Here is a 26,558-nt window from a genome sequence, read left to right on the forward strand (position 1 = left end):
CCAGTATTAGAGAGCTCTACTGTTGTTCGCTTCTCTGCTCCTGCTAAACCATGGTTTTGTCCCTCGGAATTTTCGGTTGCCCCTGTTATTTCCTCTCAGTTGGAAATACTCTGTACGTATCCCAAGATTTCGGTCCCTATGCCAGGTTTACTGCTTGCCTTGTCACCTTCCATACCAATACCGGGAGATGCTTCTAACCAGCCTATACCTTTACTAACTATTACTTGGGAGCCTTCTAGAGGAAAAATTCCTCGCAAATTCCAACATGCAGTGGTCAGCCAAGACTTTTTCTGTTACAAAGTTTCTCCTGGTGTATTCGATCAACTATCAGGGCCGCTGATTCTAGATTCAGGTTTCTTTATTAAGGACTGGGCTTTCAGTGGGGGTTCTTCTACCGTTGTTGCTCTGGAACTCTCTGGTTCTTCACAGCCCTGGATTTCCAAGACATTTTGCAAGGCAAGCCATGTACCAAGGATGTTTCTTCCATCAATCTCATATCCTAGAACTGTACTCACCAAGGAACTGCTCGTTTACGGATCCCCTTTCCACCTAAAGAACTTTAGGAACAACTCGATGTCTCCGAGACCCATGGATGGCCCTGTCTGGCCGCAGTTTTCACCATGGGGTGGGGGTACACTAAGGAGTAACCACGAGTCTCTGGACCACGACTCTACCCCCAATCCTAGACGGTTCAGCAACAATTCCCGGTCCCCCAACTCTAGGTGTGCTCATGTTCGCCCGGAGGTCTCGCGTGAAGGGGGGGGTACTGTAAGGAATCCGCTCCGCGGTTTACTGGTTGCTTTACCGTGCAGACTTGTGCAGTCCTGGAGCACCTCTCCTGATGTTTGCTGCAGCCTGGATTCACTCACCAAAGCAATACACACTCCCTCTGGTATCTATTGCACCTGTGCAGCCTTTCATTGCAAACTATACTTGCATTCACTCATTAGGGGCAGTACCTTCACACCCCCGCCGGGGATTGGCCCGCTGGCCTTTAAGTATTGCTTGCCCATAATGCTCCTGGCCGAGCATAGTCCTAACTGGATGTCAACTGTTTTGCCACAAGCTCTCGCTTGTTCCCCTTTGCTGATACCAGGTCACGCCCTGCGTCCTTCAGCTTCCTTCAAGCCGTTTGTTCTCCGATGCTGATTCCAGGTTACGTCCTGCATCCTTCAGCTCCCTTCAAGCCGCTTGTTCCCTTATGCTGATACGGAGGTTTCCCCTGCGTCCTTCAGCTTCTGTTCCCCTGTGCTGAAGCAGAGGTTTCGTCCCTGCGTTCTTCAGCCTCCTGGATTCCTGCACTAAAGTAGAGGTTCGTCCCTGCGTTCTGCAGTCTCCTGGATTTCTGCACTGTAGCGGAGGTTTCCCTGTATCTACAGCTTCCTGGTTCCTGGGGCCTACTCTTTCCCTAATATAGAGAGGCCGTGTCCTGGTTCCTGCGCTGGAACAGTGGATTCCCTTGCCCGCTCAGGACTTTTGCGTTGTAGCACTGGTGCACCCGTACAGCAAGACGGTGTGCCATTCTGGTCTGCCTACCATCTCCTGTGACCAGCACCATGGGCCATGGTCGTCGCTCGCGCAAAGGCCAACCCCGCGCTCCTAAGCTGAAGCGGGTCTCTCCTATCTCCTTGTTGCCGAACTCCTGCATGGACAATGTTTATCCTGACGTCTCCTGTTCTGACCCTGGCTTGTACAACGACGACTCTGTCTTCTCCAATCCTGATCCTGCGACATACGACTACGAACTGCGCAACCCGGATCAGCCTGCGCGGTCTCAGGTCGGTGCTTTTACAACCCCACCTCAGCCTCGCGGTCCGACCCTGGTTTGTGGCGAGCAGAACCCTGACAATAACAGCAAAAAGTGTAACAGAAAAAGTCGGACAAAAGGAAAGAAAATCCTTGCCCTGGGAGCTTACAATCTAAGTGGGATGTAGGGAGACTTACAGGGACAGCAGGTGAGGGAATAAGTGCAGTAGATGACAATACTTGTCCTTGTAGTAGATGGCAGTGCTTGGCCACAATGGTTGGAAGGAGTGACTGTGGGTGCGGGACCGTAGCCATGAGTCCAGGCTAATTAAATTGTTAATTTAAGGTTTGGTTTATAGGTGGGGAGGGAAGGTGCCTGGCGTATACTGAGTTTGAGGGAGTCCCACGGGTACGGGGCAGTGAGGGAAAAGAGTTTAAGGCGAGAAAGAGCAGTAGAGGTGAAAGAGGTAGAAAGGAGACAGTTACAGGTAGAGCGCAAGTGAACCTTGAAGGTAAGGAGGAAACCATTGTGGGTGATGTGAAATTTGATGGAAGCCAGAAGAGGGATTTAAGCAGGAGATTAGCAGAGACTGTTATGGGAGCAAGTGAAATAATTCTAGCTGCAGAATTGTGGATAGATTGCATAGGAGAAAGTTGTGAGGCAGGGAGGCCTGTTAGCAGTATGTTACAATAATCCATGCGGGAGAGGATAAGGGCATGTATTGGAGTTTTAGCTGTAGATTGACAAAGGAAAGATACAGGGACATTCATAAGGATGTTTCCAGTAATTATTTAAAGTGGGACTTAGATTTGAGGAAAAGTTAATTCAATTACATCTAATTACAGACAATTAATTGCACCAATAAATTTTAATCACAAATTGTAAAAATATATTCAGCAAAAAGTATTTTAGCATTTAGAGTTTCCTTGTGTATCTGGTAAAGGACAATGCCTGGCATGACCCTGTGCCTGCCACACCAGAGGCCCTGTTCAGTTACCAGATAGGTCATGCCAAAAATGTGTGTTTTCTAGGAGATTACCAGGCAGATCGCTTCAATGAGTGGTCGGCAGAATCAAAATGGAAGAACAACACCCTCTACTTCTGTTTACCCAAACCGGGGGCAGGGGTGGTCTGGCGGCCCTCTGGTGAAAATGTTAAACTTACCAATGTATACCAGAATGGATGATTGCTGGTTCGTTCCTGCTGCATTACTAGCCAAACATGTGTAGACTCCAGAGTCTTTTTCCATAGATTTTTTGATAATGAAAGTACCATCTTGGGTTAAAGCATATCTGCAAAGAAAGTAACAAATAGGTAAAGAAGACAATATTTACTCCAGTCTGCATGTGGCTCAGTGAGTAACGGCACTGACTCTGTAAACAATGACTGCGTCTGAAGCAGTGTGTCCATTGCGTGTGACCTTGGGCAAGTCACTTTATCTCCCTGTGTCTCAGGCCCAAAATCAAAGATTGTAAGTTCTGCAGGGCAGGGCCTGTGTCTGTAACAATCCTATGTGCTGCGTATTGTAATTGTGAAGCACTGAGTCCCATTGGGAGAAAAGTGCTATATGTAATAAAGCTATTATTATTCTCCTAAAGATTGGGATTATATTTACCTTTCACCCATGTGCACAATGTCTAAACCACTGTAGAGAATATTGTAGGCCATGATTTGTAACACCCCTTCCCTCCTCCTAAGGGAGATTTGGCTGATACAGTGCTAACCTCTTAGGCTTACAAGAGACTGAGCCTCTGCGCTTGGGGAGCCTGGGGCAGCGCCTCCAGCTGTGAAGATCCCAGCGTTGGCGGGACAGCCCCTCACAGGAACAGGTATACCTCAAATAACCACAATCCAAACAATGTATATGCAATCCACTTTACTATGGTCCCATAGTACTCTCCACAGTACAATATACACACAAACAATCTCTGGTAGGTAACAAGGCTGTTCCACCAGGTCTGGGGAATCCTCCGCTGCGGTTCCGTCTGCTCCGTTAGATCTTCCGCACAATAAGGGGCAAGTCCCTTAATATTGGCCAGCCCTACAATACTCCACTTTGGTGTAGGGGAAACTAGCTGGGGCCTACAGGAACGGGTCTGGCCTAGTCCAGGGGGCTTGAGTAGCTCCCTGGACACTACCTCTCCCTTCATTGGCTCCGTCAGGACAGAGCACACTGCCTCCAGTCTGCGGAGGAAATTCTGAATGACAGGACCTCCTCTTCCTGCAGCGCCAACCTCAAGATGGCTGCTGCCTTACACACAGTCCATATATATGTGGCTGTGCCAACCACAACATGGTGGACATAGCTCACTAAACTCTTCCACGTGACGGGACCACTGCCAGGGAGGAGGCAAGGGAGGGTACCCTGCTACACTCTCCCCCTGGCAAAGACCTCATATTTACAGCCATGTTCATAACACAAACTTATATAAGGAAAAATATATAGCCTAACGCAACTTTACACAGAACTTCTTCAATTACATTGTACACCTCAGTGAGGACAGTTATAATAGAGGCAAATCAGTCCCTAGATGTATGCTGAGACTCATAGTGGGGTTGCACTATTGAATCATACGCCATTCTAATTGGGGGGCGCATAGTTATTTGACTCCTCAATTCAGGAGCTGGTACGTTTGTTAACCCTGAAAGCTCCTCTTCATTTTCTTGGTCGGAGAGGTTTCCAATGGCTTGAAGCCCTGTTCCCTCTCATAGAGAGAATGTCTTTGTCATTGTCACTCTTTGGGGTGAATGCCGGACTTTCAGGATTTAGTGTCTGAGTAGCAGTACCAGACACAGTAGGCAGGAGATCGCCAGGCACAGCGACAAGTTCGTCTTCAGTTACCGCCTGCACATTGGGAGAAGAATCTGATTGGTCAGGCTCACTAACTTGAGGAATGGGCAGTAGATGGTTCCGGTGCCAAACTTTTATCCGTCCTTCTGAGTCCTTTATTCGGTACAGAGGAATCCCAGGTAGCTGTGACTCCACCTCAAACGGGCCCTCTCTCCATTGGTCAGCCAGTTTCTGTTTTCCTGGCACTCCCAGATTTCTCAGAAGGACCTTGTCTCCAGGGCGAAGCTCCCGATAACGTACCTTGCAGTCGTATCTTCATTTGTTATCATGGTTCAGCTTAGCAGTGGTCCCTTCTGCTAACTGATATGCTCTTTGCAGGTTGATTTTCAGTCGTTTGACATATTGGTAGTGTGCCACATTGGGCACTCCATCAGTGGAGATTCCAAGACAGATTCCAAGGTGGCGGCATCAGTGACAGTGACCACCACGGATTCCCTAGGCATTGCTTCGGGCTGTCCGCTACTTCCCAATGGGAACGCCTGCAGTAAAGACTTCCTGCTGCTGGGGGAAGCCTCGGCTGGGATACTGCAGCTACCCCCGGGTAGAAACAAACAATACTCCCGTAGTTGTTACAGTACACCTGTATTTCTTCTCTCTCTCAAAAAGAAAGTTGTTTTCTCATGGTTTGTACACATGCAAAATGCTTAATAAATATGCACAATTCCATGCTAAAATGTCAGTATTGCAGATTCATGAATAGGCAAAACACTCTGAGCTATCACAGACATTTAGCATTTGCAGTTTGGTGGAGACTCACTAACACAGGACGGTATTATCCATTACAATCACATTGTTATGTTGTATCTAAGATCCTTAAACCTCACAGACGTGAGCTCACTAATACTGATAAAAATATTTGGAAACTAAAAACCATACAAAAAAAAACTGTAAACAGCAAACATAAGTAATATGAGTATTTGGAAAAATATACAGTATAACGTTTTTTGTTGGGGAGGTGAGAAACAGAATTTATTATTTACCAGTTTCCAAAAATGTTATTGACAATCTTAGGGCTCGATTATACCAGCGCACTGCAATGCGCGCACTTCTGTGACGTCACATTTGCGACGTCGTAGAGCGACATGTGCACAAGCACATAGTTCTCCTCGCGTGACTGCAAGGAAGACAAGGCTGAAATCTGTTTTTTGATTGGATGGCTGCATCACATGATGCTGCCGTCGCAACCAGAAAACATTTCAAAAACGCTTCAACTGTCGCCCGCATTGCAGTAGCAAGCGGCGCGACAGGCGCGGTAGGTTTATGCGCTTTGCTGGGAAGCATACTATTTGTTTTGGCGCTGCGTCGCTCTGGCCGAAGCTGCGCACTTTTTTTTGTATAATCACGGTCTTATGCAGTGATATTCAAGATTTATTCAATGGAGAATATGCATTACAATTAGACACAACATGAGTACATTATCTCACCTGTTAGAAAATGTCACAAACATGTCATTGTGTACCCAGACTATCTGTGGTTTGGGATAGCCAGCTGCAGAACACTTCAGTTTAATCTCTGCTCCTCCAGTAAAAGTTATATTCTTTGGTTCTAGAACAACCTTTGGTGCATCTAAAAGGAAAACATAACATTGAAAACATAACCACCAATTCTTTTTTTATTTTATAAAGGAGTTTAGAAAAACAGTCTGTGAGAGGTCTGTAACATAACACAGAGTATACTGAATGACTCTCACACGTGTTCTTATATTTCTATTTATTAGAATTGTTACGGCAAGCATTCACATGTTGAAAAGGATGGATCGGAGCGTTTAAATGAAGAAATAATATATGCACCTGGATTGAAAACTGGTTGAAGGACAGACAACAGTGTGTTGTCATAAATGGAACTTTTCAGGTTGGGCTAAAGTAGTGAGTGGAGTACCTCAGGGATCGGTACTGGGACCCCTGCTTTTTAACTTGTTTATTAATGACCTTGAGGTTGGCATTGAGAGCAAAGTCTCCATCTTTGCTGATGATACTAAATTGTGTAAGGTAATAGATTCAGAGAAGGATGTAATTTCTCTCCAGAAGGACTTGGAGAGACTGGAAACTTGGGCAGGTAAATGGCAGATGAGGTTTAATACAGATAAATGTAAGGTTATGCATTTGGGATGCAAGAATAAAAAGGCGACTTACACATTAAATGGGGATAAATTGGGGGAATCCTTAATGGAGAAGGATTTAGGAGTGCTTGTAGACAGCAGGCTTAGCAATAGTGCCAAAAGTCATGCAGTAGCTGCAAAGGCAAACAAGATCTTATATTGCATTAAACGGGCAATGGATGAAAGAATAATTATGCCCCTTTACAAAGCATTAGTAAGACCATTTGTAAGACCACACCTTGAATACGGAGTACCATTTGGGCACCAATCCTCAGAAAATACATAATGGAAATAGAGAGAGTGCAGAGAAGAGCCACCAAATTAATAAATGGAATGGACAATCTAATTTATGAGGAGAGGCTAGCGAAATTAGATTTATTTACATTAGAAAAGAAGCGTCTAGGAGGGGATATGATAACTATCTACAAATATATTCGGGGACAGTACAAGGAGCTTTCAAAAGAACTATTCATCCCATGGGCAGTACAAAGGACACGGGGGCATCCCTTAATGTTGGAGGAAAGGGGATTTCACCAGCAACAAAGGAAAGGGTTCTTTACAGTAAGGGCAGTTAAAATGTGGAATTCATTACCCAATTCCTCAACTGTGTGGGTTAGTAGCAACACAAGAGTCCTGAGATATTCTACAACAAGTAAAGTGATCAACGATATGTGTCCCAGCCAGCACTGGAGGTTGCAGGGGTATGGCGCCACCCTGAAACGTCAACCCCCCCCCTCATCTTCCTTCTACTTTTCCTTTCCCTTGTGGGTATTCCCCCCCCCCCCCTCCTCACCTTGTCTGTGAGATCCCGTTCCCCTCCCCCACTCCCTTCCCTCTCCCTCTGGCTGAGCCTGCACCAAGCTTTTATCCCTTGTTTGTTTATTGCATATGGTTGCATTGTAGCATACTGTTTTGTAATACAAGTTATCTTTTTTGGCATGCACCCACGTCTTGTAGTCTTTCATTTGGAGTGCTGGGAACACCAGTTGTGTTGCATAGTTTGATAAGGCGGGATTGGGGGTCCCTCTATTTTTCCCTGCACCTTCCTTACATTTAGTTGTTACATCCTCACCCACGGTAGCGCTGATATACCTCCTACTTTCAATACTGTATGTTGGCTCTTTATAAATAAATAATAACAGATACTTAGTACCTTGTGCTATGAGGATGACAGAGGCAGCAGTAACTCCACCTTCATTAGAAGCATAGCAGTCGTATTGTCCGGCATCTTGGAGAGTTACGCTTTTGATCTCCAAAGAGTTATTGCTCAGAAAGTTGAGCCCTGGCGGATTCGCCAGTTTTAAGTCCACGTTACTTCTCCGCCATGTTAAATTGTAACGCACAGTGCTCAGGACAACGCAGGTCAACACCGCACCTTGGCCAACGGTGACAGTAATATTATTGGGAACCTGAATTACAGGAGGGGGTTCTGCAATAAGAAAAAGGACGGAAACTTTAGCGATTAGAAACTAATGTGACTGAGTGTTTATATGAGTGCGTATAATTTATTTCTGAAGCTAAACAAGTTTTTTTTTTAATCTTTCAATCAACTTATTGTTAAGGAACACCAGAAATAAGCTGCTACAATGTGTACTATTAGTCGTGGAGAAGTGTACATTTGTTGTCGAGTTCTTGATGGATGAAATGACACTATACAGAGGTTTCCGCTTCACATGCACAGTACTGCACCAATTGCTGTACAATAGGCATTAGAATTTCATTACGGAGGCCAAAGTGCAGTGTTTCTTCAACAGAAAGACCTATCTTGAAAGTGAGTTTAATGTGGAGCCCTAAAAATGGCCAGTGTAACCTAAATTACTTGTAATCAGAGTAATCAGCCTAACTATAACGATGTAATCATTATTACAGTAATTACTTATCTGTATCATGTCAAAGTAAATATGTTTCCCTTTTCATTGTGAACGCTGGATTCAAGCACATTAGCATCTTAGGCCTGGGACATGGTCAGCGCTTATGCGCTGACCCGTGCTGAGGCGCGCTGCTGCTCGGCACTGAGCCCCTGCAGCCGCAATTAGAGCGGCTTTAGCAGGGGCTCGCGCACGTGTCAGCACGCTTGGGGAAGCGTGTGTCTGACTGAGTTTTGACATTTCCCCGCTTGCCGGAGCGCAGGGCCGGTCACGTGAGTGGTTCGCCCAATGAGTCACTGGCCCGCCCCCAGCCCGCCCCCGGCCCGCCCCCTGATGGCGCGCTGTGTAAGGCCAGGGAAAGCACCGCTTTCCCTGAGCCTCAGCGCGCCTCAGCACTGTTTAAAGGCACTATGTCCCAGGCCTTATGTTTGCAAACAAGAGACAGAGAAAAGCTAGCAGATTATTAGGCTGTGAGGCCTGACAAACAGTCTTATCAGCAGAATATATTAGAATATATTAGATAAAGGTTTTAAATGTCCACCAGATAATTTGTTTTCCATAGAAATGCTAAATGTTTAAGCAAAATGTTATATCTTATCAGAGATACACAATCTTAGCACGTTCAAAATCCAGTCCCACAAGATTATATATTTGATTGTGCCACCTGGAGCGTTTCTGGGAAAGTGACCTCAAGTATGCAATAGTAACCAACGAAGCCCCAATGCAGCACCCAATACGGCTAGTTATTTAGTTCATTTCTATGTTTTTTCTTTTCATAAGTATGGGTCATTTAGTTCAATCTTTTGGCCTAAACATTTTAAGCTGCCGCCATGTCACGGTAACCCTACCCGCAGGTGCCTGTACTACCCACTGTATACTGTGCTTTGTATCTCATCCACTGCATGGATAACAGAGGAAACAAAATGATAATGTAGCCAAGAGCATGGGGTGCGTGACATGTATGTAGTGTACACGGGGTTAATATATAGGAGCACTATATGTGCTGAGTGTGAGTTACAGTGCAGTTATAACTGGTTACAGAAGAGCCCTAAGAAATAGGGGGGGAAATCTCAAAAAAGGAAATATATATATATATTATCTTGCACTTTTTATGGTTCTGCGAGGGCTTGTTATGGCTGAAAACTGCACTTAACATTGCGTTCGTTAGCTTTAAAGATACTCGTTAGCACTTAACGAAGCATTAACTTAAGTTAACGTCTCATTCAGTCAATAATGAATCTTTGTGAATCTGGGCGAATCAAGGTTTTTTTTTTTAAAGCAATCCCTGAATATTTGCCATCGAGAATAAACGCCATATTGGCGGAAAATTCGAAGTTTGTTGAAGAACAGATATTCATCCAGATATTTACGCTGTGTACATGGTATTCAGTTAAAGATACAAGTGATACTTACCATTTACATCTAAAAAGGTCTGAGCATGTCCACTTCCTGCGCTGCTTATGGCAAAGCAGTCATAGTGACCCTCATCAGAGGAGGAGACATTCGCTATTTCCCAGGTCACATTAGCCGATTCTCTAGAAATTAAAATAGGCTTAAGTATCACTCAGAGTATCAGAGTATCAGTACTCAACACAGCACAAATAAACATTTCAGCTCCTGTTACAGGATCAAGGAATGTTCTCAAATGTAAAAGGATGACCATGTTGTTGTCTTCTATTAAATATGCTGTGATGTGAAGCTACATCTCTTTGTCAGGGAAGATTTTATCCCTGTTTGTTTAAATGTGGCAAAAAAACTTCCCTGACAAGGCGAACCAAGTAGAATCTGTGTAGAATGAAGCATAGCTAACAAGGCACAAAAATGGAGGGTCAAACATGGGTAACTCACATAAAAATGTATCATTTATTCAGCTCACATGGACATCTACAACAGATAAAAAACACCTACGCGTTTCGCGTGCCCTGCGCTTTATCAAGGTGTGGATTGACCTGACAAGGAGAAAACTGCTTCAGAGCATAATAAACAGGGGCCCAAAGTTCTCTCTAGTTGTTGGATATAAAGCATGGTCCTGAGTAAGACCGGCTGTCTCCTTAACCTTCGTGTCCCTATCATAAGGCCTATATAAAAGATGTATAATAATCACATTTTTTATGTACTTAACCACAATCAATGAAACCTTTCAGATTTCCAGAACATTCATACAAAATGAATGAATCTAGAGATGAAAAACGTTGTATATAAGGTAGATGTGTTGAATATTAGGACACATACATACTAATATTTGTGTTCTTTAATGAGTTTAACACATACATACCTGAACGTTAGCTCAGTGCCCAGGGTGACCCCGTTCCTGCTGAACCGCACAGTGATGGGGATCAGACTTTGCACAAAGCAGGGAATCCCCCCAGCCTGCAGGTAATACCCCGGGGTGGAATGGGGCATTGTCACTTTTGGCGCCTCTGTGAATACAAAGTATTTATTAACCCTTTCCCTCTCTCTCATATTTAAAGGTCTGGATGGCTCATACTTAACATGGCGCTGTAATTTGTAATGTTGTGTTACAATAACGTGACATTAATGCTGTGATAATGAGAAGCATGTTGACGATTCTTTTTGCATATAATTAGCTTCTCCGTGTGCATTATTTTAGATTGTATTTATTAATATTAATAATAATAATAAGTATCTTGTATATAATGCTCTTCTACCAATAGGACTCAAACCCTAGTACAATGCAAATAAAACATTTAATGATACAATGAAAGTCTATTCACTTAAATGGATTGTGTAGTATATTCCGGAGCAGCGGTGTCTTGTGAAATAGCGCCAATAAGTAAATAAATATAGGTCTATCTTCTGTGGACTTTTATTTTATTATGAAAGACTAAAGACAACCAATGGTCAAAGTGTGATGTGCCATACCCACCCAGAGTGGCACTCATTTTATTGTAAAGAAAATGGCTCTGTGTTATTTATTAGGGATGAAAGAAAGGCTCAGTGAGTAAGGGCTGAGGGAGAGTCTCAGTGAGTAAAAGCTGAAGGAGTGGCTCAGTGAGTAAGGGCTGAGGGAGAGTCTCAGTGAGTAAAGGCTGAGGGAGAGTCTCAGTGAGTAAAGGATGAGGGAGAGTCTCAGTGAGTAAAGGCTGAAGGAGGCTCAGTGAGTAAAGGCTGAAGGAGAGGCTCAGTGAGTAAAAGCTGAAGGAGAGGCTCAGTGAGTAAAAGCTGAAGGAGAGGCTCAGTGAGTAAAAGCTGAAGGAGAGTCTCAGTGAGTAAAAGCTGAAGGAGAGGCTCAGTGAGTAAAAGCTGAAAGAGAGGCTCAGTGAGTAAAAGCTGAAGGAGGCTCAGTGAGTAAAGGCTGAAGGAGAGGCTCAGTGAGTAAAAGCTGAAGGAGAGTCTCAGTGAGTAAAGGCTGAAGGAGAGGCTCAGTGAGTAAAGGCTGAAGGAGAGGCTCAGTGAGTAAAAGCTGAAGGAGAGGCTCAGTGAGTAAAAGCTGAAGGAGGCTCAGTGAGTAAAGGCTGAAGGAGAGGCTCAGTGAGTAAAAGCTGAAGGAGAGTCTCAGTGAGTAAAGGCTGAAGGAGAGGCTCAGTGAGTAAAAGCTGAAGGAGAGGCTCAGTGAGTAAAAGCTGAAGGAGAGGCTCAGTGAGTAAAAGCTGAAGGAGTGGCTCAGTGAGTAGAGGCTGAGGGAGAGGCTCAGTGAGTAAAGGCTGAAGAAGAGGGTCAGTGAGTAAAGGCTGAAGAAGAGGGTCAGTGAGTAAAGGCTGAAGGCGCAGCACAGTGAGTAAAGACACTGCCATGAGCAGTGGATCCTGGTTCAGTTCCCGGTGTCGGCTCCTTGTGACCTTGGGCAAGTCACCGTATCTCAATGTGCCTCAGTCAACAAAATTAGATTGTAAGCTCTGCTAAACTTCAAATATTACATGTTATAGCATTTGCTTAATGACAAAGGTTGGTAGAAGACAACAGAATAATACCTGGAATAATATTAGAGAATGAAACACTGGATATTCGTTGGAAAAGGTAATCATCTTTATCGTAACCTGTTATTTTAAGGATAAAAGCTTCATTTGGGGAAATGAACCCGGTTACATTCCATATCTCATAGGGTATACGATCAGGGTAATACTTTATTGGAATGGTCTCCAGCAGACTTCCGGAAATGGTCAACAGCTCAAGATGGTCAACCCTTGCTGGAGGAACGATCCCCGTTGTGTTCAACAGTACATATGTGGGTATCCCTGTTAGGACAAAAATAACATGTTAGCCTGCAGAAATACCCATTGTAAAACCGACTGCCAGGTTATGGTGAGAGAGAAAAAGCAACAAGATCCCTCCACTGTACAGAATACAGCAAAAGGTGGAGAACCAAGGGATGTATCTGAATGTCTGCCACATGTCTCAAGAGATGCTTCATTTACATCATTGTCACATGTCATGTAGTGGTTACGTTGCAGACAAGGATTCTGGGTACGAACATGCAAATTAGCACCCTGTAGGTTCTAAAGTGGTAACAGGAAGTACAACTTCCTAGTGAGTGGGATGATTACACGGCGCCCTGTTTATTTGTGGGTGCATTAACCCATAACGGACATTAGTGAATCTGCCCCCTAATGGAGCATTCCTATGTAATTTGGTGATTTTTAGCTCCTTTTGTTTATTTGGAAATGAGTTACAAATGAATCAGGGAGAGTTTGTCAATCAACACTACTCTCTTATAGGTAGCTATAAATCATCTGTACTCATAGAGGTTAATGTGTGACGCCCAATGTGGCCCAATGTAACCTAATACCGCAGTGCCTGATCCTGAGTCTATGCCTGAACCTGCACTTGTACCTGTGTCTGATCCGGAGCCTGTGCCTGAACCTGTGCCTGTACATGTACACGTGCCTGATCCTGTACATGTGCCTGATCCGGACCCTATGCCTGAGCCTGTACCTGATCCAGAGCCAGTACCCTAGACTGTACCTGTACATGTGCCTGTACCTGATCCAGAGCCGGTACCCAAGCCTGAACCTGTGCCTGTACCTGATCCTGTGCAAGTACCCAAGCTTGTGTCTGTACCCGAGCTTGTGTCTGTACCCGCCTGTGCCGTACCTGAGCCTGTACCTGTATCCAAGCCTGTGCCTGATCCTGCACCTGATCCTGTGCCTGTACCCCAGCCTGTACCTGCACCTGATCCTGTGCCTGTATCCGAGCCTGTGCCTGATCCTGCAGCTGATCCTGTGCCTGTATCCGAGCCTGTGCCTGATCCTGCAGCTGATCCTGTGCCTGTATCAGAGCCTGTGCCTGATTCTGCAGCTGATCCTGTGCCTGTACCCCAGCCTGTACCTGCACCTGATCCTGTGCCTGTATCCGAGCCTGTACCTGATCCTGCACCTGATCCTGTGCCTGTATCAGAGCCTGTGCCTGATCCTGCAGCTGATCCTGTGCCTGTATCCGAGCCTGTGCCTGATTCTGCAGCTGATCCTGTGCCTGTATCCGAGCCTGTGCCTGATCCTGCAGCTGATCCTGTGCCTGTATCCGAGCCTGTGCCTGATCCTGCAGCTGATCCTGTGCCTGTATCCGAGCCTGTGCCTGATCCTGCAGCTGATCCTGTGCCTGTATCCGAGCCTGTGCCTGATCCTGCAGCTGATCCTGTGCCTGTATCAGAGCCTGTGCCTGATTCTGCAGCTGATCCTGTGCCTGTATCCGAGCCTGTGCCTGATCCTGCAGCTGATCATGTGCCTGTATCCGAGCCTGTGCCTGATCCTGCAGCTGATCCTGTGCCTGTATCCGATCCTGCACCTGATCCTGTGCCTGTACCCCAGCCTGTACCTGCACCTGATCCTGTGCCTGTATCCGAGCCTGTGCCTGATCCTGCAGCTGATCCTGTGCCTGTACCCCAGCCTGTACCTGCACCTGATCCTGTGCCTGTATCAGAGCCTGTGCCTGATCCTGCAGCTGATCCTGTGCCTGTACCCCAGCCTGTATCTGCACCTGATCCTGTGCCTGTATCCGAGCCTGTGCCTGATCCTGCAGCTGATCCTGTGCCTGTATCCGAGCCTGTGCCTGATCCTGCAGCTGATCCTGTGCCTGTATCCGAGCCTGTGCCTGATCCTGCAGCTGATCATGTGCCTGTATCCGAGCCTGTGCCTGATTCTGCAGCTGATCCTGTGCCTGTATCCAAGCCTGTGCCTGATCCTGCAGCTGATCATGTGCCTGTATCCGAGCCTGTGCCTGATCCTGCAGCTGATCCTGTGCCTGTATCCGATCCTGCACCTGATCCTGTGCCTGTACCCCAGCCTGTACCTGCACCTGATCCTGTGCCTGTATCCGAGCCTGTGCCTGATCCTGCAGCTGATCCTGTGCCTGTACCCCAGCCTGTACCTGCACCTGATCCTGTGCCTGTATCAGAGCCTGTGCCTGATCCTGCAGCTGATCCTGTGCCTGTACCCCAGCCTGTATCTGCACCTGATCCTGTGCCTGTATCCGAGCCTGTGCCTGATCCTGCAGCTGATCCTGTGCCTGTATCCGAGCCTGTGCCTGATCCTGCAGCTGATCCTGTGCCTGTATCCGAGCCTGTGCCTGATCCTGCAGCTGATCCTGTGCCTGTATCAGAGCCTGTGCCTGATCCTGCAGCTGATCCTGTGCCTGACCCTGTCCCTGTCACTGTACCTGACCCTGTCCCTGTCACTGTACCTGATCCTGAGTGAGCTGCTTCACTGAGTTTCAGAAGTGAATACAGTTGCATAAGACCAGAGGGCTGAGGAAAGGGCATTGTTAAGTAAAATAAGAGCCCAGGTTCACAAAGCTCTGTTGTTGCCTAACATAATGTCCCATTACAAATAATAGTGTATCTTCAAAGAACAATAACATATCAATAGTCCTAATTCCATGCCTGAATATTAACACTATAAGTAACATTACACAAAGGAACATAAACCCACCTTGTATAGGTCTGCTGGAGGTTTTACTGAAATCTAAGTGAGGTCTGTTGGAAAAGCCTTCCCGAAAATCAATTGTGCTGACACCCGTGACTCTTACTGAATGCCGTCCACTGCTCGAAGTCTGAAAAGCAAACACAAAGTGGCCCAGCGTTTACTCCTACATTCCTAGTGCTACAAGAAAATGCTTCTATAAAAGTAGCCTGGAGCCCCAGGCGACAGGGCGGCATAACCGCATGGGGCAATCTCCCCCTACCCTCACCTCCTTCTCCCCTACCCGCCCGCCAGTCCCTCTTTTTGTATGATGATGTTACTGTTACTTTGATGCTTGTACTCTCTCGCGGTGGCTGTAGGGGAATAAGTGTGTGTTAACCTTGAGAAACAGGGCTCCATGGTACCATATTGCCCGGTGGTGGCTGTTATCGGCTCATTGTGCTTTGGGTTCCTGGGGCCCATTCTCACAGCTGATGATGAATCACTAAAGCGGCCAGGCCTGTGCAGTACCTAGTTTGGGAGGTTTTGCAGGCCCTGGTTTGAGTACTAATGACCTTACCCGTTAGTGGAGCGCTCTGGCAGGATTTGGTTCTGTTGCATTTTGTCTTCTTATTACAGGTATATACAGGGCTTGGGGAGCATTAGCGCAGACTCTAAGGACATGAATATTGTGGATATACACTTTTCCCAGAAAAGAGGGAATAAGACTAATGTTATCAGCCATTGATGCATACATCTGTCTAACTTCTACTCACTGCCCAGGTGTGTAGTAAAATAAAATGATTCTAAAAATAGGAATGGTTTTCCTGGCAGGGGTGTAGCCAGGATCTTGCCTGGGAAAAGGGCATTTCGGGATGGTGGTGGGGCACCGATGACGCCGCCAGAAGGATGTAGCGCTGCGCAAGCGTGGTATACCATAGAGGTGTCCTGGGTTAGCAAAAATACAGTCATGTTATACTTGGTGTCTGTGTATAGTGTAGCCTCGGAGTATAACCTGACAGCACTATACACTGACACAAAGTACATATATGTGGATATTTGTGGATCAGTATGTGGATCAGTATCTATAAGTGATATGTGTTTAAGAATGGAAACACTTCAGGACTCTGCTATGTACAGTAGTATAATAATTAGGAAATATACAAAAACAAATACAATCTCACAGATTTTGGTGCCTGATTTGACATATCTGAGCCACTTCCATATCTGAACACACAAGATATTGTAAATGATTTTCTACTTCTCAAACTTTTCATCCGGACCCCAAATGTGCTTTTGATTGTAACATGGAAAATCTGACTTGGAGAACAAATATACATTTAAATGTGCCCTTTGTCTGACATTTGTAAAAGTGATAATAACTGTACCTTTATTTTCCACATCCCAGGCACTGGCTCTTTGATATTTATCACCTTGGCAGAATTAAATATGTTCAGCAATTCATTGAGACCTGTTTCTTTTGTAATCTGCTTTCCTAGAATGACACACATGATCAAGATGATAGTTACCTATTGGTAAATAAAAGCAGTTTACACAAAGTATGTGTCTTAAAGTTGTACTGTATGTGCAACAGAAATATTCAGTTATTGAAATTAAGGTCAGAATAAGCTTCACGGCTCTATTTTGGGGTATCTGATAAGCACCTTAAACTTGCACCCAAAAATGTGCAATATACCTTTATACCAGAGGCAAAACATGCATTATAAAGACAAACATTATATACCAAAATAAACAATATCCTGCAGACTTGAATGTATCAGATAAACTTTATATGCAGCACTGTGTGATTTGTGTCATTTTGAATATTGTGGATATACACTTTCCCCAGAAAAGAGGGAATAAAGGTAATGTTATCAGATGCATACATCTGTCTAAGACTGCGGCCACGCTGCCGCTGACCGCGCGGTTCTTGGCGAGGTTAGTCTCTGCAATTTAATTTTTCCCGTCCCCGCCCACGCGGTACACGCGCGCGGACACACACGCTCACCCACGCTCGGCGCTTAGATAAACAAGAAGAACTGACTTTCGAGCGCGCCCAGCTAGCCTGCAACGCCCCCCCTCGCGCACGCTTGCGATATAGCTGGTGACGTCACCACTCTCAAGCGTGAGCGCGGTCAGCGCCAGCATTGCCGCAGCCTAACTTACACTCACTGCCCAGGTATGCTGCCCGTCCTCTAGTTGCTGCCGGACCCCAGCTCTCCCCAGCTGCCGGGCCCCCAGCTCTCCCCAGCTGCCGGGCCCCCAGCTCTCCCCAGCTGCCGGGCCCCAGCTCTCCCCAGCTGCCGGGCCCCCGCTCTCTCCCCAGCTGCCGGGCCCCCAGCTCTCCCCAGCTGCCGGGCCCCAGCTCTCCCCAGCTGCCGGGCCCCAGCTCTCCCCAGCTGCCGGGCCCCCAGCTCTCTCCCCAGCTGCCGGGCCCCAGCTCTCCCCAGCTGCCGGGCCCCAGCTCTCCCCAGCTGCCGGGCCCCCAGCTCTCTCCCCAGCTGCCGGGCCCCAGCTCTCCCCAGCTGCCGGGCCCCCGCTCTCTCCCCAGCTGCCGGGCCCCCAGCTCTCCCCAGCTGCCGGGCCCCAGCTCTCTCCAGCTGCCGGGCCCCAGCTCTCCCCAGCTGCCGGGCCCCAGCTCTCCCCAGCTCCCGGGCCCCAGCTCTCCCCAGCTGCCGGACCCCAGCTCTCCCCAGCTCCCGGGCCCCAGCTCTCTCCAGCTACCGGGCCCCAGCTCTCCCCAGCTGCCGGGCCCCAGCTCTCCCCAGCTGCCGGGCCCCAGCTCTCCCCAGCTGCCGGGCCCCAGCTCTCCCCAGCTGCCGGGCCCCAGCTCTCCCCAGCTGCCGGGCCCCAGCTCTCCCTAGCTGCCGGGCCCCCAGCTCTCTCCAGCTGCCGGGCCCCAGCTCTCCCCAGCTGCCGGGCCCCAGCTCTCCCTAGCTGCCGGGCCCCCAGCTCTCTCCAGCTGCCGGGCCCCAGCTCTCCCCAGCTGCTTTGTGCTTTGTTTCTATAGGAACCATTTACAAAGTCACACCCCCTTCCTCTTCTGAAACAGGCTCTGGCACACCCCTTTTTGAGCCCTGCCGTCTCTATCAGTGCACCAATTGTATCTAGTGACTGCCTGGTCACATGATCTTCCCCCCAGAACTTTGCATCTTTGGTCCTCTTCTGCTGCGCTGACAGCCATTTAGTGAACCCCCAAGCCGAATCTTCGCTGATCGATCACAGGGGAACTGATCGATCAGTAACTTAGCTAATTACTTATCATTGTATGGATTGTATTGATGCACATATTAAAGGGAATTATTTTTTTTATTAAAAAAAATAAATAAAACAGAGGCTTGGACAGCTGCTTTAAGATGTATAGTTTTATATGGAGTTTATTATCATTTACTGTGCTTTTTCCGGTGTTGGAGTATACCATGAAAGGGTAAGAGTCTCGGATGTGGAATTTGCCCAGAAGAAGCCCCTGTGGTTGGCAGGTGAAATATGCGTCCATCCCAGGACCGTAGAAAATTGAAGTCTATTTATATTTATTGCAGGATAAGGAGGATAACACTCATTCTTCAAGTAGTTCTAGAGGTCCACTGACCCGTTAGACCAGGGGTGCACAAACTGGGGGGATTTTTCTGGGAGTCGCGGGCGGTTGCAGAGGCCCTGCGCTCTTCCCGAAAGCATTGAAATTAAATGCCGGGGGATCATGTGAGGTCTCTGCAACTGAACTTACCGAGGTTCAGATGGCTGGTAGGACGTCACGTGACCCCGCGGCGTCATTTGACGTCCGTCGCCATGGCAACACGGCGTGAAATGACGCCGAGGGATCACGCCGACCTAAGAGGTAAGGGGGGCGCGAGGATTGAAGGGAGCAAGCAGGGGGTGCAGCTTCAAAAGTTTGCGCAGTCCTGCATTAGACTCTCTGAATGGAATTGATGCAATGTCCCTTTATGAGCCGCCAGCCAATTGGGAGTTGAAGTGAATGACGCAGAGACGTGGTAAGTATATGGAATGTAGAGGCCGGACTAATAATACTGGTAAATTAGACAGGCCACAAGTGTTTGTGTGTGGAATAGAAAACGGTTACCCTCAGAGATACAGCTAGAGTTATGAATGTCTGCATTTTAACATTTCCAATGGATTTGTGCATCCGTATGTTTGGAAAGGTGGTGGACATTGTGAATATTAAGAAGAATTAAGCCCATAGGGTGAGGTAGAGGTGTACATCGGAAGTTGAGTATCCAGAACCAGCCGCATTTAACTGGAGTCCTCCACATTAGAATGAACGCTTTTCGAAGAGACCATGAAGGATTAGTATTTATACAGTATCATTATTTCCGATATTTTTATATGAACATACCTGCCTGGCGGCTGCTGAATGCTACTTGCACACAGACTATAATACAATCAGAAGCAGAACCTGCATTGTGTGTGATGGATATATGGACATTTGTGCTTCTCCAGGGTCATTGTTTATATTCTTGAGTGAGAACATTTTGATTTTATATTTGGGATTTTTGTAGTTTCATGTTTATAACCCTTAATTATTGGATAGATTTGTTATGCCTATTTATTTTAAGTTAGGATTGTGTGGTAACGTTACCAACAATTGTTTTTGCATCTACACAAGCAGTATCAATATATATGTTTATTAACTATATGTTAATACAGAGAGCATATCATATATGAAGTATTTCTACAGGTATTAAGATGGCCGCCTGTGTCATCCAATAGGATGCTGCAACGCCATGCCCCAATGATGTCACGACTTCCTATTGGCCAGCAGGAATGAGCCTGACTTGGTGGCGGAGAAAGAGTAACATCACATTGATAGTTACATTTCTCTAGAACGTGGGGTTCCTGCCAATGAGATCAGCGAGAGACAATAACAAATGTTTTCACCGATTTCTTTCAGCGTTGTGCATTCCTTTTGCTCCTTTTATCTTTAGCTGTCCTCTTTTAAAGTCTGTGCTTGTATTCTGCAGATATCTGATACGATGTTAAAACTTTGGTCTTGACCCTTTTCTGACAGACGAACCAACTTGCCGTCAAAAACCCTGCGAGTAATATTCACAGTAATATTCATACCATTCGCAGTGGTTAAACAAACATTACTGCAATTTTCAAATAAACCTGGAGCAAAAACCCAAAAGCGTCTATTTGAGTTACCGACGGTAAACTGAGCGTCAGTGAGAATGGCGAAAGCATTTACAATATGTAGAGGGAACTGGCATGCAGGGAACACGGTGCTCGGCGATTTATTCTTTTGGCTGCACTCTTACCCAATGGGTCGTAGAGTTGGATGTCGGGAGCCGGACCACTTAGTGACACCGTGACCTCTTTAAGACTCGGATCAAATGGAATTTCCCAGATATTCACCGCTTCCCCTAAATGGTCAGTGGAAATCAGGTGCACTTTGGAAGACTGGACAGCCTCTTCCACCCACTTTAAAACCTAAACAAAGTATATTAACAGGATAACTTAGAAGCTACCAAGTAGTTTATATGAATACATTTTTTTTTTTACCAGAAATGAATGCAGGGTATTTTATATCTTTATTCTACAACAGGGGTGGACAATGCCAGACCCCAAGGGCCACCAACAGGCCAGATTTTAAGGATATCCCTGCTTCAGCACAGGTGGCTCAGTCAATGACTGAGCCACTGATTGAGCCACATGTGCTGAAGCAGGGATATCCTGAACATGTGACCCGTTGGGGGCCCTTGAGGACTGGAGTTGGCCTCCCCTGTTATGCAGTATATCTTAACAAAACAAAATCTTTCATTTGCAACTGAACACCATTAATAACTTTATGATATATAATGCTTTACTCCCAAAGCAATTCCCATCTACAACATATTGTTAATTTCTCCATATTATTTTCGACCTGTATATTTAGCTTCTTAGTGCATAGGAGTAAATAAACTGGGCTTACCTCGTTCACCTGTTTTTTATCCAGGTGGAACACCTGTCCCGAGCTGGTGGAGGCGATCTCTTCATAGGCTTTATACCCAACGTGACTTCGGTCATCGCAGTCTCCAGTGAGTACAAAAACAACCTGACACAATATCAATAAAAAGCCTTTTAAATGGTATAAAAACTGGTCATTCGATTTATTCAAGATGAGTAAAATCCCATATAGATGGTGTTTTTCCAATGTCTTCCTGCTGCAAAACGGGGGTGAAAGAACGGCATCGAAATTAATCCAAGGAAAATCCCATTTGCTTTCAATTGTATTTCCTGTCTTGCAGCCGGGAGACTTTAGCAAATAGAGAGTATCCCGAGAGGGAGGCGCAAACAGGGCACAGCTTGTTGAATTAAAGAATTTAAAAAAAGACGATGGCTGGGTCAAAAGAGTTGCTAAAAAGATTTCTTTTAATTGGGTCACATCACCAAACACTCACAAAGCCTTGTGAGAGGAACCTCTGACGCGTTTCGGTCTGGCCTGCCCTTTGTCAAAGAGTTTAGCTAATGAACTATACCATGGGTGCTTAACTCCAGTCCTCAAAGGCCACCAACGGGTCAGTTTTTTAAGATATCCCTGCTTCAGCACAGATGGCTCAATCAGTGCTGTGCTGAAGCAGGAATATTCTTAAACCCTGACCTGTTAGGGGTCCTTGAGGACTGGAGTTGGGACCTCCCGGACAACACTAAGGTTTCTGCCCTGTGAGAAGCGGTGAGTATTTTGAAGCCAGGACACAGAGATATGGGAGACCCTCGCTCTGTCACTTCGGCTAACTCCTCCTTAAGTCAATAAGGGACCTCTGGGCGTTAAAGTGCTATCCCCTCACGCGTTTCGTAGCATCATGCGTTTGGTTAGAGGATACGTCCTGTGGCTCCCCTACGTTTTGTGATACATTTCACTTACCCAGATGAAATAAATAAATCATTGTATTGTTTGGAAGTCCTATCCAATCTATTTTTCTGCTTATAGTGTATTTGAGAAAGGGGAAGATATAAGCCTGCAGTCTCTTTTAAAGCAACAATACTAATGTACACCCCACCTTCCCACCCCCCTCCCTTTTTAATATGTAAAGTATGTGACAATGTTTCATTCTACATTCTTCCCTAAGCTGGCAATTTTTTGGTGCTCCTGTTATAAATCTGTCAAACTCCTGATTGTGTGCCTAACATAATGGCCGCCTTTCTGTTTCAATCAATCCTTCAGTGAGTGTAACTCAGCAGCTACAATGTATCCTGATATTACGAAGGTAACATGATCTATTGTTACAGTTTACAGCTCAAACTGCTGGGAACATTGGCAACAAATCATCACAAACAGGAAAGTGTTGCAAATATCTTGCACTGCTGGGTAAGTGTGCTCAAGCTTGCTATAGAAATCAAAGGATGCTTTAAAACTCATTAAAAATAGCATTAAGAGTTGAATAAAAACAAAAAATGAATAAACAGCCAATATTATCTAATACTACAGAACTGTATTTTTTAAACCATAAGGTTTCACATGTTTTGCTGGAGTATGCTGTGTCGGTGTCCAGTAATACACACAGGCCCACGCATGCTTACATACTGCTGAATGTAAAACGGGGCTTTTTGGGTACATGGGGGCTACGCTTCGGGCGGAGGAAAGACTTTCCCACATCTTATAGTCCGAGTGTCCTGTAACGCCTCCTTGATTCCGAAAGGACAATCTGACGCACATTATAATTGGAGCAAGGACCTTGATACATTGGTGCAGAATAGAGATGAGCAAATTAATCACCCACATTCGAATTCGCAGCGGTGACGGCGTTCATTCTCACGTGTCAATACTCCGGGAGTTATTTTAAAAAACTGTGATGATTCACCCAACTTAAAAAAAAACCTTTAAAAATGTGTGTGAAAGTATGCAATTCTGCCGGTGGCTACTATGCGCACTTTACACAACATGCACGAAAAACGGGCACGCACGAGATACATACTGTAGAATATATGATAATTGTATTGTCATTATGCTATTAGCATATTTCCCAAGTATCCCAGGGGCACACATATTTTGTGCACAGGGGTCACTCCACGTGTTCCCTAAAGGTGTGTTTGAGGGGATATATATATAGCACTAAAATAGAGAATTTTGTTACATTTGCCCATCTCGAGTGCAGAGACACTTTGTGTCAATTTTGCTCCAGAATTGCTTTCATACTGCCTCCATACTTCCTTACCTGTGACTGCTTCTGCTGAATCAGTTGTAGCACGTCATTGGTAAGATGGTAATCCTTGGATCTCGCGTCAGTAAATACATAAATAAAAGATTCCGGGAGCGAGATTTCCAAAGCAATTTTAATAGCTCCAATGCTCATCTCAGGGCAATCTCCCCCGCCCTGCGAAAGTAAAAACACAAGAGGCCAACTTAACAGATATTGTTTGTTTTTCATAGACATAGGAAGATGCTAAAAGATACAGAAGTATTGATTTAAAATGACTGGGTTTATTACTTCGATTGTAAGCTCTCCAGGGCAGGAATTTCCTTTCCTATTGTCGGTTTTGTTTGTTTGTTTGTTATACTTGTTGCATTATAATTAATGGTAGTGTCTCTTTTGTACCGCACTGTGGGTACTATATAAATAAAGATATACATACTGTACATACATAGAAAGTATTTCCAATTAGCAGTTTTTATCATGTTCCTGAGTATGACAACCCAAGTATGGTTTTTCTCCCTCCAGCAAAAAAGAGAGGTACATGAGAATTATACCAGGTAGTGTTAGGACCTGCAAACTGGACATGCCGTGACGTGGCTGCAGGCTTATAACGCTTTGGCATAAGGGTTTAACTAAATGACCCTTACTCATGAGCAGATACGCACTGAAGTATGGTACTATATGTTGTGTCACTTTGTATGTTGCCTAAGCCTGTCTTTTTTTTGTTTTTATTATACAGAGAAAGTGGGGTTTTTTACACCATGAAACCATCACAGTTTTGTATTGTGCTTGAATATTAATCTCTGAACTTTGCCGACACGCTGATTCCCTGTCAGGCTTTTATTGTGATGCCTACAGCCCAGGGAGATAAAGTGACTCGCGCAAGGTCACAAGAAGCTAACACAAGGATTTAAACTGGGTACACCAGCTGCAAATGCAGTGCGCTTACCAGAATGCTACTGCTTCAGCCCATAAGACAAGGACAAGATAGGAGGGAAGAGAGGAGGAGTTGCCATTTATGTGAGGAACAACCCAGAAGCTACTTGGTATTGCGAGTTACAGTATATCCAGAGCCTGAAATATAGGTTTGGCTGAGAGAGAAAAACCCATACTGTAAATCAGACTGGGGATGGAGTTAGCCGCACCTCAGGTCATTCCGATTCTAAAGCACGTACACTCCGGGAGTCTTGGCTGTTACACCGGGCGGTTTGGCGGTTACACCGGGCGGTTTGGCTGTTACACCGGGCGGTTTGGCTGTTACACCGGGAGGTTTGGCTGTTACACCGGGAGGTTTGGCTGTTACACCGGGCGGTTTGGCTGTTACACCGGGAGGTTTGTCCCTTTTTATAGAAGCGATTTGCCATACAGAATAGGTTTTTTTTCACATTTCTTCCGCTATTTCTGAACATGCCAAAGCACACGGTTTGGCAATGAGAATTTCGGAGCTACAAGAATAGAACGTGCATGTGAGACAGTCTGCTCTGTGTGTATTAGTGTATGTGTGTGTGAATGCAGTGAGAGTGAGTCTGGTGTGTGTCAGTCTGCTCTGTGTGTATTAGTGTGTGTGTGTGTGTGTGTGTGTGTGTGTGTGTGTGTGTGTGTGTGTGTGTGTGTGTGTGTGTGTGTGTGTGTGTGTGTGTGTGTGTGTGTGTGTGTGTGTGTATGCAGGGAGAGTGAGTCTGGTGTGTGTCAGTCTGCTCTGTGTGTATTAGTGTATGTGTGTGTGAATGCAGGGAGAGTGAATCTGGTGTGTGGAGAGTGTGTGTGGAGAGTGTGTGTGGAGAGTGTGTGTGGGGAGAGTGTGTTTGTGGAGAGAGTGTGTGTGGGGAGAGTGTGTGTGTGGAGAGAGTGTGTGTGTGGAGAGAGTGTGTGTGTGGAGAGAGTGTGTGTGTGGAGAGAGTGTGTGTGTGGAGAGAGTGTGTGTGTGGAGAGAGTGTGTGTGTGGAGAGAGTGTGTGTGGAGAGAGAGTGTGTGTGGAGAGAGTGTGTGTGGAAAGAGTGTGTGTGGAGAGAGTGTGTGTGTGGAGAGAGTGTGTGTGTGTGGAGAGAGTGTGCGTGTGTGGAGAGAGTGTGCGTGTGTGGAGAGAGTGTGCGTGTGTGGAGAGAGAGTGTGTGTGTGTGTGTGTGTGTGTGTGTGTGTGTGTGTGTGTGTGTGTGTGTGTGTGTGTGTGTGTGTGTGTGTGTGTGTGTGTGTGTGTGTGTGTGTGTGTGTGTGTGTGTGTGTGTGTGTGTGTGTGGAGCGAGTGTGTGTGTGTGGAGAGAGTGTGTGTGTGGAGAGTGTGTGTGTGGAGAGTGTGTCTGGTGTGTGTCAGTCTGCTCTGTGTGTATATGTGTGTGTGAACGCAGGGAGAGTGAGTCTGGTGTGTGTCAGTCTGCTCTGTGTCTTATACCATATGTATTTATGTATGCATAAATATAATGTATAATAGTATATCCATATGGGTCCATGTAATGCCATAGTAAAACATTTTTGTCCTTTTTTCTCAGAATGTGGGACCCTTTCAACCTGTTCTCCTCGTGCGTCAGACTTATTACTAACTTCAGCTTTCCGAAAACTCCCAGCTACTTACACAGAAACATCCCACATTGTGAGATAAAAAGTAAGTTAAACAAAAAGCCGCCGGTATTTATTTTTATCACAGGATAAAAAATCTTTAGGGAGACATCATTAAACAGCAATAAAAGTGTTGCTAATTACATGGTAGGACCTTTTGAAGTTCAGTGGTTTGTATTCGCAGAAACGCCGGATTTTCAAAGGAAGAAACGTACAAACTCATTAACACGGCTGTTCCATGTTCCTGGAAGTGTCTCAGAAAATACTGCCTGGAATGGGGCACAGTACCACTGATGATATAACACTAGGCTTTGGTTTTAGCTATAATGATGCTGAATACGCAGAAAATACAATACTGCACATTTTCTTGGTTACAAGGTAAGCCCTTATAACAGAAACCATATGCTCTTGTAATATGATCGCTCGTTAATCACGGCCCAAACGCTATGCACATGGAC

The 26,558-nt window shown here is 45.8% G+C and overlaps 1 protein-coding gene across 1 annotated transcript in view; it reads right to left on the minus strand.

Annotated features, from left to right (window-relative positions):
- The window catches only part of HMCN1 (hemicentin 1), a 302,818-nt gene that overhangs the window by 233,540 nt on the left and 42,720 nt on the right, over nucleotides 1–26,558 (minus strand). Inside the window, exons 3-13 of the mRNA XM_075616900.1 lie at nucleotides 23,569–23,727; nucleotides 21,345–21,467; nucleotides 20,692–20,863; nucleotides 16,807–16,913; nucleotides 15,449–15,569; nucleotides 12,497–12,760; nucleotides 10,840–10,984; nucleotides 9,978–10,099; nucleotides 7,850–8,125; nucleotides 6,023–6,164; nucleotides 2,912–3,039 (exon numbers count right to left, since the gene is read on the minus strand). Coding sequence (XP_075473015.1) covers nucleotides 2,912–3,039; nucleotides 6,023–6,164; nucleotides 7,850–8,125; nucleotides 9,978–10,099; nucleotides 10,840–10,984; nucleotides 12,497–12,760; nucleotides 15,449–15,569; nucleotides 16,807–16,913; nucleotides 20,692–20,863; nucleotides 21,345–21,467; nucleotides 23,569–23,727 — 1,759 coding nt within the window. The remainder of the gene's footprint in view (nucleotides 1–2,911; nucleotides 3,040–6,022; nucleotides 6,165–7,849; nucleotides 8,126–9,977; nucleotides 10,100–10,839; nucleotides 10,985–12,496; nucleotides 12,761–15,448; nucleotides 15,570–16,806; nucleotides 16,914–20,691; nucleotides 20,864–21,344; nucleotides 21,468–23,568; nucleotides 23,728–26,558) is intronic.

This window comes from Ascaphus truei, chromosome 10 (assembly GCF_040206685.1).
Source record: "Ascaphus truei isolate aAscTru1 chromosome 10, aAscTru1.hap1, whole genome shotgun sequence".
Classification (NCBI taxonomy): Eukaryota; Metazoa; Chordata; class Amphibia; order Anura; family Ascaphidae; genus Ascaphus; species Ascaphus truei.